This window comes from Salminus brasiliensis, chromosome 3 (assembly GCF_030463535.1).
Source record: "Salminus brasiliensis chromosome 3, fSalBra1.hap2, whole genome shotgun sequence".
Lineage (NCBI taxonomy): Eukaryota > Metazoa > Chordata > Actinopteri > Characiformes > Bryconidae > Salminus > Salminus brasiliensis.
The window spans coordinates 27,880,607-27,902,702 of NC_132880.1; the positions used below are offsets into that span (position 1 = coordinate 27,880,607).

The 22,096-nt window shown below is 40.4% G+C and overlaps 1 protein-coding gene across 3 annotated transcripts in view; it reads left to right on the plus strand.

Annotated features, from left to right (window-relative positions):
* The window catches only part of grin2da (glutamate receptor, ionotropic, N-methyl D-aspartate 2D, a), a 113,422-nt gene extending 91,386 nt beyond the window's left edge, over window positions 1-22,036 (plus strand). For all 3 annotated transcript variants that reach the window (XM_072675819.1, XM_072675820.1, XM_072675821.1), the window contains exons 9-14: window positions 3,318-3,443; window positions 3,728-3,957; window positions 4,252-4,412; window positions 8,849-9,036; window positions 14,947-15,179; window positions 16,390-22,036. In XM_072675819.1, the coding sequence (XP_072531920.1) occupies window positions 3,318-3,443; window positions 3,728-3,957; window positions 4,252-4,412; window positions 8,849-9,036; window positions 14,947-15,179; window positions 16,390-19,401 (3,950 nt within the window). In that variant the 3' untranslated portion in view covers window positions 19,402-22,036. The remainder of the gene's footprint in view (window positions 1-3,317; window positions 3,444-3,727; window positions 3,958-4,251; window positions 4,413-8,848; window positions 9,037-14,946; window positions 15,180-16,389) is intronic.
* Window positions 22,037-22,096: the final 60 nt, after the last annotated feature.

Sequence of the window (22,096 nt, forward strand, 5' to 3'; positions counted from 1 at the left end):
AAATCAGTAGTATGGTTTTCATATTAGCACAGCATGTGAACCTCTTTATGCAGTAGTATAAGCAGTCTCTAATCTTTTAAATGTAACTCAAATATGCTGGTGAATCGCTTCATCTCTTATAATAACAGATACAATGTTGACATGAGCGCAGTGGCTAACTAAACAAATCTAGCCTACAATACACTTCAGAGCCACTGTAACAAATAATGAATATAAACAAGAACAGGGAGGGATCTATTTGGGAATGCACGACAGTGATGACAGATTAGATTACCAGCTGTGGCTCAAGGCTGCAGAACCATAGAATGAATGCAAAACCAGTCTTGGCCTTGAATTGATTTTTGGGAAAACACATCTTTAGCCCTACAGGTGTATACATCTGTGTTCAAATGGTATGTTTGGTTGATTTGTCAGGTGAAAAATCAGTGCAGATCTAAAAAGAATAATTGCAGATTTACACTAGGGATGGAATCAGGAATGTTTCTTCAAATAAATAAATAACTGCAGATCCCCAAATTACCAGTTATAGGGAGGAGGAAGAAGATGCAATGTGTTACTCTGAGCTTCTTAGCTTTGAGAAATTGGTTTTGATGGTCAAGAACAACCAAGGACTACCATGGTAGTATCATTCTTTAGGACGTTGTTGGCATATGTGTATATATATATATATATATATATATATATATATATATATATATATATATATATATATATATATAAATGACCTAATGTGTTATCAGTGATATGTTTATATGACAGAAGATGTGACTGAAGTATGGAGTATATTTCTATGCATTTGTTCTCTTGCTCAGCTTGCAGCTTTGTTAGATCATTTAAATGTGATTACAGTGTTGAGACATTGTGTTGGTAAAGAGTGAAAAATGAGATGTAAAAATGTGGTTTCTGTGCATCCGCATCGTTTTAAACAGCATTTCCTTTTTAGAAACAGTCTCCCACTTTCTGTTGTAGCCATTTACGTTTCTGCACCACCACAAATCTCAGAGGGCAAAGACTCACACCTTTCCTTTCAAAACATTGCAACTTGTTCCCGTCTTGCTCTACAGTACAAACAAAAAAAAAGTGGCTTTAAACGGACTGAAGTGGATAAGGGAAATGGGATTTGCAGGTAGACTGTATAAAGAAATAGCACCTCTAGATGACTCTAGATAGAGTTCATGGTGGAGTTACTTACTGAGACCAGAATTTTGAATGTCTTGTATTTATGTGTCAGAGAAAAAAATAAATGACAAGCACAAGCATTCAAGCACAATCATTGGTCAAGTTATACAGTTTTTTTTCAGGAAAGGGGACAAATAACAAATTTTCAAAGAAACTTTAACAAAGTGATAATAATAAGAACAAGCATATTGGTACAATTCTTACACTTCATAAATGAACAATACGGAAACAAAACAAAAAATACTGAAACAAAACAAAACTAAAATAAAAACTATATATATATATATATATATATATATATATATATATATATATATATATATATATATAGTCATTCTAATGGAAGAGCATGGCCATGAAACATGCATATATTATTATTAAATTGCCGCTGAAAAGAGACTATTAGTCATTAGTAAATATCTGCAAATTTAACAAAAGAGCAGCTCTAATATTAGTCATTGACTGCTAAAAAAACAATATGCCTATGGTATTTAAATCCTCCTTAGGATTTTGTTCCATCTGTCTGGACACCCCTAGTTTGCTCAAACCAGTGGCAGAGCTTGGAACAGAATTCGGGAAAAGATTGTTATTTTCTGAACCAAAATTTTCCATCCCTGGTGGCATCCAATCTTGATCCAGATGGTAAGCTTTCATAAATTTGACCCTAGTGGATGGAGTGAACTCATTAAGAAATTAAGAAAACAAATAACACAAAACCAAAGACATCTGCATTTTCCTGTGACCTGAAAGAGCAGTTATGAGCAATAATCAACTTAAGGCCATGAGTTACTATGACTTTGCACAAGTAATGGGGCTTAGCCAATGTCATGGTAGAAGTGAAAGAAAAAGTCAATTTTTTGTACAATGTAAAAAGCCAATTAACATCCACAAAGGTAGATGTGGTGGTGGGTGGGGGGGGGGGGTTAGCTAAGAAAACAAGTGAACCCTCAATTCTTACTCAAAGTCTAGAAAACCAAACTAAGGCTGGAATAGCTAATAGCTAATAACTAATAGCTGGAAATAATCAAAGATTTCAGAATTATTTGGTAGAAACCACAGTCATATGATCGCCAGGAATATGACTTGAAGGCACTTAATAATCTGCATATTAGCAGTCATGATTTTACATGTAGAGTGCTATCAGGGCTGTCATGGGTTTTGCTCATTTGTCTACAAGTGCAGTTCCTTCATGTAAGTAGAGGCACTTTTTATAAGTGCAGTACATTTTTCCTTTTACCCACTAAAAGCCTTTAACCCCCCTCCCCCTGCATCCTGACCCTCGCTCTTAGAGAACTTCCTGCTACACTGTTGGATGTGTGATTGTCTTTTCAGTGGCAAATAAATGTCTGACATTTTGCACTCTAATTTCTCCCTTTTTTTGGGGAGTAATCTCCCCACTATCTCATTTACTTTAAGTCTAAACAAGCATATCCAAGCTAGTACATCTGTCTGTCGGCTCACAGGGTCTCAATAAAATCTGCATGTGTGGTCTCCCTATTCGCTCTACCATGTTTACTTCTACTTGAGTGGCGTAGCAAGCTGGTGTTGGACATATCAGGCATACTCATTAGAATACTAATCCACACCAATACAGTTCTTAAGGTCTGCTCAGTGAATTTAGGTATTTGTAAGGGTTTATACTTGTCGGCTATAGTCTGTTTAAACCGAATCCTGGTTTGTAAGATTAAGCGCAAATGCTGCTATTCGAACACAATACGAACCAATGCTTTAAAACAAACCAAACATAGAGTTGTGCATGGCAAGGGGTTCACTCCTGCCTGCAGAATCTAGTAGTAATCTAGTACACGTCTGCCCATTTCATTATGGGTGTATCAGCATGCAGACCTGCCCACTTTCTGTGCTGTATCTTCTACCTGATGCATCAGTTTATCGGGGCTGTGTCCCAAACCACACACCATACCACACTACACAGTGTTAAAACTAGCCATTATTAGAACTGCATTCATTAGTGTTGTTGCCTCAGTATAATAAAGACTTGAGTTGGGATGCAGCCACAGTAACGTTATATTGAACAGTTCAGCGTGTTCCTTGTGACAGAATGTTATGCTAGAACTTATGCTAGTACAAGTTTTAGCTACTGCTACCATATAGCCTAGCTTTGTCCTTGCATTTTTCAGAGCCTTACAGTCCTGCAGTGTGGGTGATGATGTTCGTCATGTGCCTGTCAGTGGTGGCTGTAACGGTCTTCATCTTTGAGTTTTTCAGCCCTGTTGGATACAACAGAAGTCTACAAAGTGGGAAGAGTAAGTATCATTTGAAGTTTCTTGAGGATTTGACTGTAGACACATCTAGAATTAAATCAGCAGTGCAGAACTTTGCTGATTACTAAGTTGATATATGTGGTCATTATTATGATAATTCAATTCAGCAGCACATGGAAAACAGACGAAATGGAAAGCAGGAGTAGAGTGCAGAATCCATTCTGCAGTCCATTCTGCACTCTTACTCTTGCTTTCTATTCCGTCTGTTTCCCTGCACTTCCCCCAGTTCTAAGACTGCTCTTTTTTTATTTTTCTCTCTGTCTCAGAGGCTGGAGGATCTAAGTTCACCATAGGGAAGTCTATCTGGCTGCTGTGGGCTCTGGTCTTTAATAACTCAGTTCCTGTGGAGAACCCTAGGGGAACCACTAGTAAGATCATGGTCTTGGTGTGGGCTTTTTTCGCTGTTATCTTCTTGGCGAGCTACACAGCTAACCTGGCTGCTTTCATGATCCAAGAGGAGTACATTGACACGGTGTCTGGCCTCAGCGATAAAAAGGTAATTGCTACATATGTAAGAGCCCTCTTCTTCTAACACCACCAACCATGAATGCTGCACTGTACACTGTTTCCCATGACACTCTATTGCACTATTAAAGTCGCTGCATCCTCTCTCAAACCAGATAATATGATTTAAAGCCTAATTAAGTGATTATCACTGAAGATAGCTCAGGTATAGATAATTTAAGGTGATATTCTCCTGATAGAGAAATTAAATAAAGTACCCATGAATAGTATCTTGCGGCATTTGAAACATTTGGCCAGTAATCTGATTGATGTTTTCTGCCTGCAGTTCCAGCAGCCCAACGAGCAGTACCCTCCCCTTCGCTTTGGCACTGTCCCTAATGGGAGCACGGAAGAAAACATCCGCAGCAACTATCCTAACATGCATCAGTTCATGGTGCGCAATAACCAGAGAGGTGTCGAAGAGGCTATTGACAACCTCAAGACTGGGTGAGTAGATGATCACTCAAGAGCAATCGTTTTAAGAGTTCACTAGAGCTTCAGTTTAAGGGCAGCTTCTGATTATAGCTGGCTCTCATTCAGGTTAAAATGTCAATTGGATTGCAAACATTAAACCTTTCTCGATGACCCTAAGGATATGTGACTTGATCAATACCCTCTTTTCCCCAAGTAGCCACTGCACCTGGAGAATGGAAATTGACTTGTTGAATATATTTTGACTGGTTTAAATCTGTAGCTAGTGGAGTTACAGTATTTACACATTCTGGTTGCACAAAAGATTGATTAATATGATCAGCTTTTTCTGTGTGTCACCACTGCTCTATTCAGGATGTGCAATCTTTCTTGTTGGATGTTTTTTCACAAGTAAGCTCACAGGCCCATTCATGAATAAAAAATAATGTTTCTTTAATTTTGATTAATCATGTTTATTACATATCAGATAAATGCAACAAAATTAATGAGACATCATGCTGTTATTATAGAAATAGATGAAACAGCAGAAATGCTGGTCACTCGTAGGCCTACAGAAAGAGCCAGTCAGTTTTAAAATTTAAAATATTGTATTATGGAGGTAAACTTACATCAGCCTGGAGTATGACTATGGTAGCTACCATGGTGAGTGGTGGTGGTCAGTTATGGAAACATTGTTCATATTTGTTAGAGCTTAGCAATTTGGCTAGGTGATCTGTTAACAACCTGCAAGTCAAAGCCCAGTTTTACTTGCTTGTGGAATTGCGGAACTGATATTTTATGAAGTAGATACTGCAGACACTGTTTATTTAAGCTGTGCATTACAATGATTTTCCCACAGTTAAGCAAAATCTTTAGAAGGTTAGTTCACTCCCTGAGTCACTGGTTCTCGGCCGAGTATGACTAAAAGACTTATTCTGACTGGTTTGAAGGATCATATTATGTCACTGTTTTTCAGTAGAGTCGATACAGTCAAATCCAACAGAGGAAACGCAAAAGGTGCAAAATCTTTTAATTGAAAGTGACCATGTTTGTGCATTGTTTGGCAGTAAGACGCACATTCTATAGGACTATAGTTTAAAGCAGTGTGGTTAAAAAGTAGTACAGTTAAAAGGATGATCAGATTATTAAAATATGTTGACAGCCCCTTTAAAGCAGCTCCACATACGGCATCTGCCCCTAGGGCAGGCAATATGAGATGCTATGGTTATCATGAGACTTTACATTGCAACATGCTTTTCTGAGTACATCTTGGATATTTTGCCTCTAAAACACTTAATGTAACTGCATGTATCATAAAAAGTATCAAGTTTTTTTGATGTGGCATGACTGTTGGGTCCATTCCTGACTGTTGAGTCCATTCCAACTCTCAGGAAAGCTTAGTATGTGTTAGGATAATCTTGCTGAAATATCATGATGTTGCATTTTTTTATCCTATGCTCTCAGACTGCACTTTATCTTTATTTAATATTTTTTCAACCTGATGTTACATTGATTTTGCATACCCTTTAAAAAAAAGGTGTAAATTGACTCAGACATTATTTATATGCTATGTCTACGATAGATGCTTTGCCTCATAATTGCTCATTAAATTGCATGAAGTATGACTAGTGCTAACAATTTCCAGCCAAAAGTCAAAGCCATCAGTCTTGTTATAGCACTGGTCTTAAAATCGACAAGCTCACTAATGGGTTATCCTGGGGAATCAAGATGCTCTTTTATGTAACAGGGAAAACAGTTGCACTAGAAAGTAAATAGATGGATTTGGGTGACACCACAGATCACAGTGGCTGTCTCGGGTTTGGAGAAGGAAAGCTGAGTGTGATTTCTCTGGTGATTTGTCAAGTTCCTGAGCTTACTGTTCAAAGCAGTACGTTTCACATTACACCCAAATTAGCTACCTAAGGGCATTGCATTAATTGTGATTTTTTATTAGGCATAACATAAATCACAGACTAAAACTAAGGGACTTTTCTTTGTGAAAAACACTGCTAGCTGTACACATACAATGGACATTTGTAGCACAGCAGACACAATGAGATATTGATTTGCTACAACTGACACAAACCCAGAACGAGCACAGTTGCTGGACTTTTAAACACATCTATGTCACTTCTGGTCCTGTGGTCAGAAACTGACTAGTGGACCAACACAAATTCTGCATGTGAACAGATGAGTTGTAGCATTGAGATGGCACAATAGGGATAGTTTTTCTTGTGTAATACTGTATTGGTAGCCCATAATGATAACAAATTACATATTTCTTAAACCTTAACCCATAAGAGCTCATGGAGACATGTGGACTGTTTATTACAGCACTTTGTCCTTCACTTCATGTCAATGTCAAGTGAATGTCAATTCATAAAGACCCTTATGGACACATACTTAAAAACCCGGATGCACCACAGAACAGTTTGTAAATATGTTATTTACAAATGTTGATGTGTTTGATTAGTGCTTGAAACAAAGCCATCTCATTTTAAAAGTGTATTATCTGCTTCTAATAGTCTGCTCCAACATATTTAAAGATTCAACTGCTTTAATAAAATGTATTCATAATGTATTCATGTAGACATATTTATCATATAATCAGTTCTGACCCTGTTTCTGCAAAAAGAGGATGAAATGAAAAGTAAAATTGTTGTTGACATATACACTATATGTCTAAATGTTTGTGCACACCCCTTATAATGAATGCATTCAGCTACTTTAAGTTGCGCCCATTGCTGACACAGATGTGCAAATGCACACACACACAGATGGTCTAGTCCATGTAGAGACGTACTGCCAATAGAATAGGACTCTTTGGAGCAGATTAACCTCTTGAACCTATTGGCACCATACCTAATGCCAGGTGTTGGCTAGAGGGGTATAAAGTCCCCCAACATTGAGCTGTGGAGCAGTGGAACTGTGTTCTCTGAAATGATGGTGCTTCATCCAATACTTTTAGGTTGGGGAGTTGGGGGTGAGGTGTGGTGGTGATCATCCAACATCCTGAAGTCACTAACAATTTTGTTGCTGAATGTAATCAAATCTTCACAGCAATGCTGTAAAATCTAGTAGAAAGCCTTCTTCCCTGGACAGTAGAGACTGTTACTGTTTTTAATAGCCTTGATTTTAGAAGCAACAATGAATGACAAAGGTGTCCCAATATTTTGTCCATGTTGAGATTTTGACCTTAAATGTATTAAGAAGAAATCATATGACCTCTCTATCACTATAGACTTCTGGAACTGGAAACTGGATGTTGGATTATCACTGTCAAACCTCACCCCCAACTCCCCAACTCACCCTAAAAACATTTGATGGAGGACACAGTTCCACTGATCCACAACTCAATGCTGGGGGACTTGTACCCCTTCTAGCCCACATCTGGCATTAGGCATGGTGCCATGTTTATCTACCCCAGCGAGTGTAGTTCTGTTGGCAGTACTTTTTTACATTGACTGAACAAATTGCATGTGCATTTGCACATCTCTGTCAGCAATCAGTGCAACTTAAAGTAGCTGAATACATTCATTAGAAGGGGTGTCTACAGACATTTGGACATATGGTGTGTTAGTGGTGTCACTACAGAGGTTCCTATCATTTACAGCATTTGGCTGATGCCCTTATCCAGAGCGACTTACATTTGAATTGAATTGAATGTTACACAGGTGTTCAAATGTGGCATTAGGAGTCTTGACCAAGGACTCTTATTTGTGTAGCATAGTCTTTTTTTGTTTTGTTTTGTTTTGCTTTTTTCTTAAATATATATATCAGTGTTAACAGTTACTTTTATTTGGTGACTTCGGACTCATGACTTTAATCTAGAATGCTGTCACTGCATTCAACATACAGTCAATGACACCACTGTCCAGCAATTAAACCTTAAGACTACTTCTGGACAGGCAGAACATTTGGCTTTCATTTTATACTGTAAAGCCACTGAAGACTACAGCTAAATATGGCATTGTGGCACCAGTGAGCTACTGTAGCATTTTTCAGTTACCTTAGGAAAGCATTCAGAAGGTTTATTGTACAGTTGCATTTATGTGTTCGCTTGTGTGTGTGTGTGTATGACTGTATATATAAATCAGAATCTTAGATTAATGCATTATGCATACATCGGGAATGAATATTCATTGCATCACATCTGTGTTGGAAAGAGATTATGCATATTGGCAGTAACTCTGTACCATATTTTTCTGCCCTTGCGAAGTGTCCAGCAATTTTCCTCAAAGATTATTAATGGGCTGTGAGCTTATGATGAACTAAAGAGACAGCATTCTGGCACATTCTAAAAGCTGTGTCCTTGCACGCTCACGCTCTTTCTGCACTTTCCACTTTTTTTAAAGATTACTTTTCCATTTTTCAGTGTTCAAGTTTTCAGCCAGGTAATATAATGTGTCTGCGTCCCATCCCCCACCTTGCTCGCTCGCTCACTTTGTCACTTTATGTATTCCTTTCCACAGAAAACTGGATGCATTTATCTACGATGCAGCTGTGCTGAATTACATGGCGCGTAAGGACGAGGGCTGCAAAGTAATGACGATAGGCTCTGGAAAGGTGTTTGCCACGACAGGATATGGGATCGCCTTGCACAAAAACTCCCGCTGGAAGCGGCCACTAGACCTGGCTTTGCTGCAGTTGGTGGGGGATGGTGAGAAGATTATTAATAATTTGGTTACAATTACTGCATTTGATTTTGTAATAAAAAAGGTACCAAAAGGTTAATCTTAGATACCATAGAAGAATTTTTTGATGTTCTAAGAAATCTTTCAATATTTATTTTTTTAAAGAAGCATTTCTGTAAAGGAGATACATGAGTGCAGAACATGCACATGATGTTGTAGGTTGTAAACCAATTGAAGCTTTCATACAAAGCCTCATTTTAAGAAGTACAAAGCATTAATTACTGTGTTCTGTGGGTCTATCCAACGGAAGTGTATTGAAACGGTATTGTGATTGTGCTGGGATTGTAATATGATAAAACACCAGCACACATTTCATTCTCTCGAGTTAATTTGTCATGTTATTTTATGCTGCTGAACAGAAGGAACTTTGAATACTCATTCTCCGTATCTGTAATGGGTCAGCGGGTTCTCAGCACTGAACAGAAATGCTTTTAATGTTTTATTAAGTGCTAATTTGTTGGGAAGCAACAAATGAATTCTTTCTTAGAAAGCTTGATTGTAATGCACACGTTAAACTAAAGCCCGTCACAAGATCACTCTGTAGTGTCTCGATATTACAATTATTATTAATGTACAATATACTGTGCAGCACTGCCTCGAGCATAACCCTACACACATCCAACTAACTGTGTTTGTCTGACATACAAATACATCAGAAATACATTAGCAGTTGTTTCGAAGCTTAAAGGAACACTTCAGCATTTTCCTTTCATTGTTTTTTTTTCGTTGATGCCTGTTTCCTCTTCTACACTAAAATAAACACAAACCTACTTTCTCTAGGCTTCCAATGGTCATAGTGTGGTATTAACTATAATGGACTGCTAATGCAGCAAAACAGTATTCTGCAACACGTACTTCAGCATTACTGTTTCAATGTCTGAGGTATATCTGGTTAAATAAACAGAACTCATGTAATCAGCTATGGCTGGTTTACTGTTCCATGTTTCAGTGCTGGGGGTAATAGTGCATTCCCATTTATAGTGAATGTTTGTGAACCGTTTAGAATTTTCTATATTTGTGCATGAATTTGACCTTAAACTTCATCTTAAACTTCACTAGAAGTCCTAAAAGTAGATGTTCAAATATGACAAAATAAGGAATGAGGAAAATTATACAGTCTTACAGATCTGCGAGTGGCAAAAGTATGTGAACCTTTAGCATTAGCAGATTATTTCAAGGTGAAATTAGAGTCAGGTGTTTTCAATCAATGGGATGACAATCAGATGTGAGTTTGCACCCTTTTTTAATTTAGAGAACAGGGATCTATCAAAGTCAGATCTTCACAACACGTGTTTGTGGAAGTGTATCATGGAACAAACAAAGAAGGTTTCTGAGGAGTTGTTGACAGAAGGAGCTGGAGAAGGTTACAAAACTCTAAAGAGCTTAGACTCAATCAATCCACAGTCGGACAGTGTACAGAAAATTCAAGACCATTATTACCCTCCCCAGAAGTGGTTGACCAACAAAGGTCACCCCAAGAGCAAGGTGTGTAATAGTCTGTGAGGTCTCAGAGAAGTCACCTAAGGCAACTTCTAAGCATCTAAAGGTCTTTCTCACACTGGCTAATGTTAATATTCATGAGTCACTGAACAACAATGGCGTGCATGGCACAGTTGCAAGGAGAAAGTCACTTATCTCCACAAAGAACATTTCTGCCCAACTGCAGTTTGCTGAGGATCACATGGACAAGCCAGAAGGCTGTTGGAACATGTTTTATGAACGGATGAGACCAAAATGGATTTCTTTTGTTTAAATGAAAAGCATTATGTTTTACTGCATCTGGGCCAGGACGGCTTGATGGAACAATAAATTCTAAATTATACATTTATTATAGCAAATTCTAAAGGAAAATCTGTCCCTGAGCTGAATCTCAAGAGAATGTGGGTCATACAGCAACACAACAACCCTAAGCACACAAGTTGTTCTACCAAAGAATGGTAAAAGAAGAGTAAAGTTAATGGTTTGTAACGGGCAAGTCAAATTCCTGAATTCCATCCAAGATAAATGTTGTGGAAGGACCTGAAGCAAAGTGTTAATTGGAGAAAACCCACCATCATAACAGAGCTGAAGCTGTTTTGCACAGAGAAATGGGCAAAAATTCCTCTGAGCCCATGTGCAGGACTAATCAAGGGGTCACACCAGACATTGAAAGCAATGCTTCACATACTTTTGCCTCTCACGGATATGTAATATTGAATATTTTTCTCCAGTAAATAAATGACCAGGTCTAATACTTCTGTCTCATTTGTTCACTTCTCCTTATCTACTTTTAGGGTTTGTGTGAAAATCTGATCTAGTTTTAGGTCAAAATTATGTAGAATTATAGACAATTCTGAAGGCTTCACAAACTTTCAAGCACCACTGTATCAGCGCTTTCCACCTTCCTTTCTTCTCCGGCTTTTGAACATAATTGAAGCTAGTATATGCGGAATCTTTGCTATTAAGCAATTTAATGCTAAAAGGTTTTTGTTATTATGTTACAACACTTATCAGTTTGCTTAGTAACATTAGGATGTGACATCACACTGTTGTTGTGCCTGTAATTGGCTCAAAACAATGTCTTGTGTATGCTTGTGTATGCTTATGGAACATGATTATACTGTGTATTACAATTGAAGCAGACATTTTACTCTATATTACTTTGGGACAGACTTTAGGTTCCACTTGTCTCTTGTCTGACTCTCAATTCAAATTTCCATTCATTCATAAATTGTAAATTGACCCGGGCTATGCACTGCATATTCCTAAATTTAAAGCATCTTGACTATGTCAGTCTCAGCTGAAAAAGGTTTAGTTACGGGTAAAATGCCCCTTTATGTGTGACATTTGTAGTGGAAAAGGACATAGACCTCTAAAGAATAACTAAAACTCACAAGCTTGCATCGGATAGTCTTTCCTAGTAGTGGGCAACGACATCCATGACTGGCTTCACCTTGCCTCTTTTCGTCTAGCAGCTCTCTAGTGAGAGATTCTGAGTGTTTGACAAGGTGAGATCAGAGGAGCACAGCAGTGTTGTGGGTTGGCTGGTGCTTTCACTTTAGCCTCTCACCAGCAAACTGATCCCTAATGATGATAATGATAGGAATACAGCTATTTACAAAGTCTGCTTCAGTTCAGGGGAAAAGTAATAAGTGAAGGATTAAAGGATTAAGGTTTGTACCAGCAGGTGAGTGGTCACTTAAGCTGTTATGAAGCAAAGTCTGTCATGATAGTACAGAGACTGCTTTGGAAACTGTCTTCTGATTCATGGATTGGTGGTCAAGGTTATAGAATGCCAGAGAACTTGGATTTGGATTTGTGTGATATTCTGATGTACATATCTAACAATGATGACATTACATTTATAAAACATAGCAACTGGAAATACATCTACATGGATTAGCATTACAAGGAAACACCTGATCACTTACCTGATGCCTTATCCAGACATAATCCTGATGCTCAAGAAACAGGAGGTGACCAGGTGTAAACGGGGCAATTTTCTGTAGGGTTACATATGCTGTAAAATGAATGCATTTTAGTAAAGTATCCCTCATCATCTCCAAGAGTATCAAATTACATCAAATATCAGAAGTATCCATCAGATCATCTGCAAAACGCCAGTCATTTTTGTAACCAATTATCTGCCAATACTGATATTATCCTGCTATCATTGTGCATCCTTACTGTCAACCAGGGTAAAACTGCCCTGTTCAGTTAAAGATGACAAACGAGTGGATTAGCTCTTATGCCAATGTCAGTGTGTCTATGTTGTCTCTATGTTATGACAGGTTAAGTAAGTTCCCCAGACAAAAAATAGTCACTGTGTGTGTTTGGGGTGGTAGTAACTTCAGGCTCCTGCAGATAGGGACAACTATCAGGTTTCATGAATTGTGAATGAAAATGCAGTTCCCTCCAGAGTATTCTTACAGAAATTGGTGGTAAAAGACCTGCATTTACTTCTAGAAGCAATTCTTGCCTGGAAGCAAAGGAATTTTCATTCGCAATCTGTGAAACCTGCTAGTTCTATCAGTGTCATCTTTCAGGCAGAATTCTGTCAAGAATTTTCTGTAGGCTGGGATTTTTGCAACTGCTGGTAGACCTGTATGACCATACGCTTCCATACACCTGCAAATTCAGCTATTTCCTTCACACTATGGCCTTTGTCATGCCCAAATGCAATCACTCCTTTATGCTAATCATTAACACCTGCTTTGCTACCCATTTTCCACACATCCAACGAGACATTCACTACACTGTAGCACCTGTTCTCAATCTATCACACCCCACAGCCTGATCATCCTCATGCAACACCATCTGCAGGAGCCTGAAGTTACTACCACCTTAAAGGTGACAAATTTTTGGTACAGGAAGCTTATTTAGCCGTACTCAGATGGCACAAATAGTTCAAAGGATATGTTGTACATAATGCCTGACACACATTAGAAGTAGTTAGGTTGATCCACAGATCCATAGTCTTATGCTTACCCTTGTCTAAATTACACATTTGTGTATTTTTTTGGAATGTACTAAACACAGCCCCTGTAGTCCTAATGTAGCCACTCTGTCTTTTGTAGCAAATGTATACTCATTAGTAATAATTTAAGAAGTTAAAGATGAAACAGAATAGTCATTCCTTCTGCCACTTTTAATAGTCTGCAGTTGGATGTAGTTTCTGTGAGAAAGGTTTTCTGCTGAAAAAATACAGCATGCACATTATCAGCAAGTTCTTTTTGTGACTAAAAGACCAAAAAGTTGGACATGTGCTGAGAGATTTGGTTTCCCCTCTTTCCCAGTCTTTCTGTGTATTTTTCTGTCCCCCTGTGTCTCCTGTGGCTTTGTCGAAGCTCTTTTGATAAGAAGGGTGGTGAGCCCTCTTGTCATGCCGAAACACTGAATATGAAAAGAAGCTGGAAGAGGCTTATTGAAATTTGATGAACGAAATTAGGAAAAGTCTCGGAGTTAATGAACACACTAATGAATAGCCAAAGGGTCAGGCCAGTAAACATTGCACTAGTCAAACGGACCTGATTTATAATTCTGACATGTGTTTGTGTGGGGATTCTAATTAGGGCAGATTCTCCCTGTTTCAATAAATGTGGCGAAATTTGTTGTGATTTCAATTGACATTATTACATTTTCTATTACCTATGCCATTGGCTAAGCCATGTTTCTGGGTTGGATTTTCATGAATTGCCAAACACGCAATTAATCGGGGCCAATGCAGTTGTGTGTGCCTGCTGTTTTCAATAAAAAAAGTTTACCACTGTCTCTCTCGAACCATGAAAAGAATGATCCTTGATAGAAAGAAGCCACCTAAATGTATGTAATGTGTTCCCTACGAAGGCTCTTGTCTTGCTGTTACATTCTTCATGGTGACATTTTTCCTCTGATAAATGTACTAATGGGTATTGTTGTGCAGTAAGCCCATCAGTCCAGAGCTTTCATCTCCAAACCACTTTGGGGCTGTCTTCTCACAAGATACTAGAAACCAGCCCATTTCAGACCTCCATCAAAGCTGTTATTATCTCCCTCCATCCATCTTTCTCTACCACATGGATTTCGTCTTCCTTGCTTTTTCATGTTTCCCCCTTCGCTCTCCATTTTCCTTTTCACCCCTTTGTCACAATTCAATAGCACTGTAAACCAAACAAAACTCTATCGACTCAAAACTGTTCTGTTTGCTCCTTTCCCATTAATAAGAGGCTGCGCATCCCAACAGAAGACCTCCAATCCTGTTCATTTCCTTTCACTCTTCTTTTTTCTGCTCATCCTCTTTTCCCTGCTCATACAATGGTATTATCTCTCCCCTTCATTCCCTCTTTTCACTGTTTATCTGTATCATCCATGGACCTGGTTCCCTTCTCACCCTTTGCCCACCCTTCCTTATTTTCCAGATGAAATTGACATGCTTGAGCGGCTCTGGCTTTCTGGGATTTGCCATAATGACAAGATTGAGGTGATGAGCTCTAAGCTGGACATAGACAACATGGCGGGGGTCTTCTACATGCTTCTGGTGGCCATGGGTCTGAGCCTCCTGGTTTTTGCCTGGGAGCACCTTGTTTACTGGAAGCTCCGTCACTGCTTGGGTCGTTCAAAGGGACTGGACTTCCTATTGGCCTTCAGTCGGGTTAGTGGATAAAGCTAGCTTTTTACTGAAGTGTTATTTGAGAAGATGGCACTTGTCCCATATCTGTAAAGTGTGATGTTTTTGCACCAAAGTGTTACAACTTGACAATCCCTCAAACCATAAGGTGGAGCCTGTCAGCATACATGCATACTTCTTGTTATCATTATGACGGGACATCTGGGCCACTTTTTCACTGCAGGTCCGGTGGCTTTTGTCAGTACCATTCGGTGTGAGGGCTTAATGGCATAGGGATTCCGCTGATTGGCTCCAGATTTGCGTCACCTTTGTGCCGCAGGATTCTGGGTCTTCATATTTTCTGTACAGAAAATGGCAGAGACTATATCTTATACGTACAAGAATAGTTGTTCCATTTTAGCCTCTTCAGTGTCTACTGACCATTATTGTGGCGACAAGTACACTTTAGCACTGTAGCATAATAAAGTTTTGCATTGTCTTGGTTTAAGATGATGCTAACAGATGATTTTAGTGAGTTAGCTAGCATTATCTAGCTACATTAGCCTAGAAGTTGTAGTGCAAGACTAAAGAGCGAACCTGTCACCTAATTATTTTAAGATGCCATATCTGTAAATTCTGGTCCTGGTTTAGCAACACAGCAAATGGAAAAAGAAACTGTAACCGATCTAACAGGTCCATAATGATACAGCGCAGCCTTAGTAACCATTTGGCCCTGCAGTGGAAAAGAGGCACTAGTATTCTTACTGAATTCACACAGAGATTTCACGAGAGCCTACCTCTCATGTCTCTCGAGTCCAGCCAGATAATAAAATAGAATAGAGTAGAGAATGTATCATACTCTCTATATTTCTACTGTCTGGCTTAGGTTGTGGCATGTCTATTTAAGTTGCGCAAGAAATCTGAATAACCTGAAATGTCTTCTCAGAAAGTGAAACAGCATATTTTTGAGCAGCATGTAAGGTAGTCAACTAATATGCTCAGGTAGTGGAAAATCATTATAGTGATGCCATTACTTCTGACATAGGTTATTTGAGGTTGCAGTGTGTGCTGTCTTGCATCATCAAAGTGTTAAACATCCTGACACTTTCATTGTTATGCTAATATTTCAAGTCTAGTGTTTTGCTGAAGAATTTACTACGTGTCTGAATTTGTATGTGTCACTAAGGAGAACAGGTTAAAGCCCTGCATCACAGGACATTTTCTGAATAAATCTTCCTCTTATTATCTTTAACAGGGAATGTACAGCTGCTGCATTTTTGAAGATGAAACAGCCCCCGGAGGTTCTCAAAGCACACTTCCCCAATACCATCACATCACCACTATGCCCCCTCCTCCCCCACCTCATGTGGTTACTACGTCTGTAGCCAACCCTCCTATCACCATGGCACAACAACAGCAACAGCAACAACAGAAACATCACCAGCAACAACAACAGCCAGTATACAATGCCCTTCTTCCTGGTTCTCCACTATCGGCTGGGCATTCGGGCATGGCCCTAGGGCCTTCAAACAGTCCAATTCTGGGTGCACCAATGCCATGCTCCACATTTTTACCTCGTCATGACCGACGACTGGCTGTGGTAGATCGGTGGACTCGTCCAAAAACTGGCCCTGAAAAGGCTAGCATTGTTAGCAGCGCAATTACGGACGTTACACAATTTCCACAGGGCATGCATCCCCACTGGGCTGCAGTAGGTGGGGGGGAGGGTGGTCTTGATGAATACAAGCGATATTATGGTCCAATTGATCCAGAGGGCCTAGGAGTCTCTGCAGACCCACAAACTGTAGGTTCCCAAACTCCAAAAACCACGCACCGAACAAAGTCCTCTGGAAACTCGAGGGGACCACAGAAAAAACAACCTTCTGGGCACTTACCTATTAACCCAGCTTTACCTCATCCATCTCCACCTCAGCAGTCCTTCTGGAAGAGAAACAGTCTCTCAAAAAGAAAAGGCTCCGGAGGACCCCTATATGAAAACATCCTTCCGTTGGGGCGCAGAGGTGGGGGCAGGTACGGAGTGAGGGATGGGGTGGGTCGAAGAGGCCGTCATCCACCTCCCTTGCCTCTTCCTGTACCGGTTCCCCTCTCCTCCCCTACTCAGACTCCTCCTTCACCCACACCTTCTGCTCACTACACATCCAGCTCCTCCAGCACCTCTAGCTCCTCCTCCACCTCTTCTTCTGTATCAGTTTCACGATCCAACTCTCCTTCCTACTCCACTTCTTCTTATTCGTCGTCACAGAGTTTCAGGTATAGGGCGGGCACAAGAGATGGATATGAGGAATATGACACGGACGAGCTTACAGAGGAATCTAGCCTCCTTTTGGGCAGGAGGAAAAGTCGTTCACGCATGTCCTCTCGCTCCCTGCCCTGCAGCCCCCCACCCCCACCAATACCACCCCGCAAACCTCACCCACAGAAGACACAGATGAGAGACAGAGCCGGTAGCCAACTGGCACAACTTCAAGAATGGTGGGCCTCGTGGGGGGAGAAAGAGAGAGCCAGAAGAGCAGGCGGGGTTAGAGGCAAAGGCAAGGAAGAAAAGCGGCATCATAAAGAGAGGGAAAGGGAGAGGAAGAGAAGGAAGAAGGGCCGAAAGAAGAAGAAGAGGGAGGAGCGCGAGAGGGAGAGGGAGCGCAAAAGGCGTAAAGTGAAAAAGAAAAAGAAAAAAGAAGAGAAATCCAGAAGAAGGGAGAGGGAAAAGCGGCCTGGACAGGAAGAGGGTGACACTGAGAGAAAGGAAGTATTTGAAAAGGAGATAGAGCAGGATTTTGCTTCTTACCCAGCACTTAGACGTAGCTCTTTTCGGAAGAAGAGTGAAAGCTCGAACCGGAGCTATGAGTGGGACATGTCAAGAGAAGGAGGAAGGAGAGAAAGAGATGATCAAAGTCGTGATGATGAGGAAGGAAGTAGGGTAAGAGAAAAACACCACAGAAGTCCTCAGTCATATCACCATTCCAGGCCAAGGTCTAACAGTAAGCGTTATACCACTTCAAGTAAGCACTCAACATCAGTGAAATTTTGGGGTAGTGGGAACCCAAATTCTGAGTCTCCATCATCATTTCTTCCCCTGCTTCCTCTGAACTATAAGCGAAGGCGGTCTTTTGGGTCAGAGAGAGAGGAACGTGGGAAAGGAGGAGAGAGTCGCCCCCTTTTGGGAAAGAATGGCAGAGGTAAGTCTCGTTCAAGAGAAGGCTTAGCATTCCATGAATGGGAATCAGAAGAGGAGGAGGAGGAATCCGAAGAAGAGAGAGAAAGAGCAGAGCAACGAGGACGAAGAAGAGAGAGCAGAGGAATGGAATCAGAGTCGGAAAGGGAGAGGGATAAAACTGTTGAGATCTATACGGATGATGAAGGTTCTTCAGGGGAATTCGGTAAGTTTGAAAGATATTGGGAGGGACACGAAGGAAGGGCTGTTGGAGGCATTGGCGGTGGAGGCTGGTTTTTTGGGACCTACCCTGCCCGAGAGAGAGGTGGCAGCATCAACAGTAGGGATGACTTCTTTCTGGGATTGGGAGGTGGTGAGAGCAGCTGGGGTTTTGGAGGGGGATCAGGATGGGGCTCTGGTGGCTTAGGATCAAATCAGTGGCCACCACCACCATTGACCCCCCCACCTCCGCGAAGATACTGGTCTGTGGACAAATTACCTGTGAAAACTGAAAAGAAGTCAAAAAGCAGAACCCAAGAGAAGAGTCGAGGCCACACTGCCTGTTCCTGTCAGTCACCTCACCACTCTAAGTGGAACCGGGTGACCTCCCGGAGTCAGGAGGAACTGGTGCTTCACTGCCAAAGTTTCAGCAGCACCACCCGGCCCAAACGGCAATCCTCCAAACTAGACCGGGCTCAAAGCCAGGCCAAATCTGGAAGTCAGTCTAACCTCAGTGTTCAGAGATCACAGCGTCCCGAAAGGTCCAGAGAGTCCTCATCACCTCCTCAGACTCTACCACCATCTTTGCCGTCGCCTATGGTTCCAGCTCTCCCTGCGCCTCCGTCATCCTCTCATCCCATTCATGTTCCTCCGCCCACCTCTTCCTCCTCCGTCTCATCCCCATCAGCCATTTCCTCAACACCTGGTGCCCCACAGCCCTCTTCCTTGTCCTCCTCCAGTGCCAAGCTCCAGTACCAGAGACTGCGTTCAGTACCCCAGCCTCAAAGATACCAGTCTCCACACCTTCCCCTCAAAACCAAGAGTCTGTGCTCACGTCGAGGATCCGCCCACTTTTCCAGTGTGGAGAGTGAGGTCTGAGGTGCGTATTCAACGATGGACATTGGCAAACAGCCGGGGAAAATTTAGTTATCTACTTAGAAGACAAACTCATATTGGCTTATAACGGGGAGGTGAGCCCCCTTCATTTCTTCTTGCACAAGGCTCTGTTGTGCTTCTGAAGGAAAAGCTGATCGGGTGTCGCACACATAGTGGCTTTCCCTTTTTACTACATAAGAATGGTACTGCCTTGCTGACAAATCTTATATGTGTCAGAGGGGGATTGCTCCAATGCGACTGGCTTTGCTTCTTTCAGTTCACTGGGGCACTTATGTGAAGGGATGGAATATTCTGGATGAATGTGGTGTTTCTTTGAGTGGACTCAGGCACAAGCCATGGATTTCTCAAGGGTAGATTCAGAGGCGGAAAAAAATCCCTTTTACCAATGCCCATATTGTTCATCTTGTTCAGCTTTTTGAGCTTTGAGTCCTGACATTAATTGTTGTGTGTATTTGTATCTCAAGGGATGCGTTCACTTGAAAAGGTAGCAGTTACTTTTGGTTTCCCCTTAATATTGTCCCCTTCCTCTGTTAACTCACATCTAGCATTCTGCGTGTCTAGGTCAGTGTGTTTATATTTCTAACAGGGTAAGTCAACTTTGACTGATCTAATATTTGCTCATTGAAGCTGAGTGCCAAACCTAAGTAGAGCTTACGCACAGTCATATCATAATTAGATCTCATCCTCCTCCCTTGAGCAATACATAATAATCTACAATGAAGCATTCAATACATCTTTTATATTTCTAAGTTATTTTACTATATATATAAGTATAGATGTATATACATATTTATATATGTAGTAAAAGTGTGTGTGTCTGTACATTCTAGTTCAAGACAGGTGTGTTGATCAACATAAGCACTGTGCTACATTACAGTGGGGGCACACGCAACATTTCAACTACCTAAACAGTCAATGGCAGCCTTTCTCCTCACGACTGAATGTACATGTTGCCATGACAACACAGTGTGCTGCAACCAAGAAGACACTTTAAGATCGTGGCTTATTTTGGGGGGTGGTTGGGGGCGGGGTTGAGGAGTCTTTGTGGCACCCAGTTCTGGATGTCCTAAAACTGGTTAAAGCATGTAGACAACAGAGCTAGCCATACTGCAGCACTGTCCCCTTAATCAGATGTCAACCTTAGATATGAGACATGCCATTATTCAGAGAGCGATAAGCAGGAGAGCACTGTTTACAGTTTAGCACTGTGTTTTTACACCTTTTTTACTAACTGCTCTGCTCTGTCACTTTACTAGTTGATTTGATATCCATGCGTGTATGTGTGGTTCAGCAAGAGTGAAAGAAAAAAAAAAGGAACAGAAAACAGACACATTGGATTAAGTTTCTAAAGTACGAAGAGAGTTATATTGATGTTTTATCCGTTGCTGTTGAGAGAAACCTAGAAAACAAAAAATTCTGGTACTTTAAGCAAAAGCTATGACTGAGGATCATGACCTTGGAAAACCTTGAGAGACATTTTCACTTGTTTGGTTTAGCTTCTACCATTAGTCTAGTGCTAGCATTTGAAGTGATTGCTATGACTGACTGTGAATACTGCTAAGGGCACTTGCATGTTGGTCCCAGGCCTGAGTCAAATATGGATTTTTAATGTTTAAATGTTAAAGCAGTTCAGTTTCAGCCCTCCTATTGACTATGTTTGATCTTGATTTTTCTGACCTCAACCTCAATTGTTGGATTTTTTAGATTTGCCTTCTAACTGGAACCTTTTCCCCAGGTTTTCCTTACATATTTGACCCAGTCCTGGGTAGACACCAACAGGCTAATTTTGTTTCTTTGTGTGCTTGTGACTGCATCTGAGCCATATTAAGCTTACCTGTTGTATGCTGAGCTTTTCAAACGTAGTACTAATTAATTGGAGCATATACTGTTGTCATTGGGCTAAAAAATAATGTCAAGATACTGTGCGCTGAAACTCTGACGACTGTGATGTACAAATCAAGGGCAGTAATGTGAGTCCTTTAAAGTCCTTTAAAAAGCCAGAGTCCACGACACATTACTTAACTGTCACAGATTTCTCACAGTATGCGCCGTTTATCTTGACATTACAGTTTTAGCATTTGGCAGCTTATATATGCATCCTTTGACTCCAGTTTTGATTGTTGTGCAATACTTGTCTGGGTTACTTTATATATAGATGTACCTCATATATGTGTTTGTGAAGTTTAGATAGCAATAGAGAAATAGCTGTTCAGCAAAACAGTCTAGCTGAAGACAAACGTATTGTTTTGACTCATTTCTATTACCAGATTTAATGATTACGATGTTGCTACATATAGTACCTGCGATAACTTCTTTCGATTTCCATTTTCCTTTTGTTCCACCTTATATTCATAACCATTCAGTGGACATTTAGCTATTACGAAAAATACCTGGGATGTTGCTTTAGGCTATGACTTAAAGATTACGTGAAACACTAAAGATGGACAAATTGTCATCGGACTAGCCAACCCCACCACAAACCAGTCTTTACAAAACGGCCTCTCTTTCTCTATTTGTCTCTTTGTGTTGATAGTGTCTACTTTTTTACTATGTGGTGGAGAAGTCTGTTATCTAAATAGCAGCATATATATATAAAATATAATAATATAATTCAAAGATAAGAAATACATATATATACGTATACGTATATATATATATATATATATATATATATATA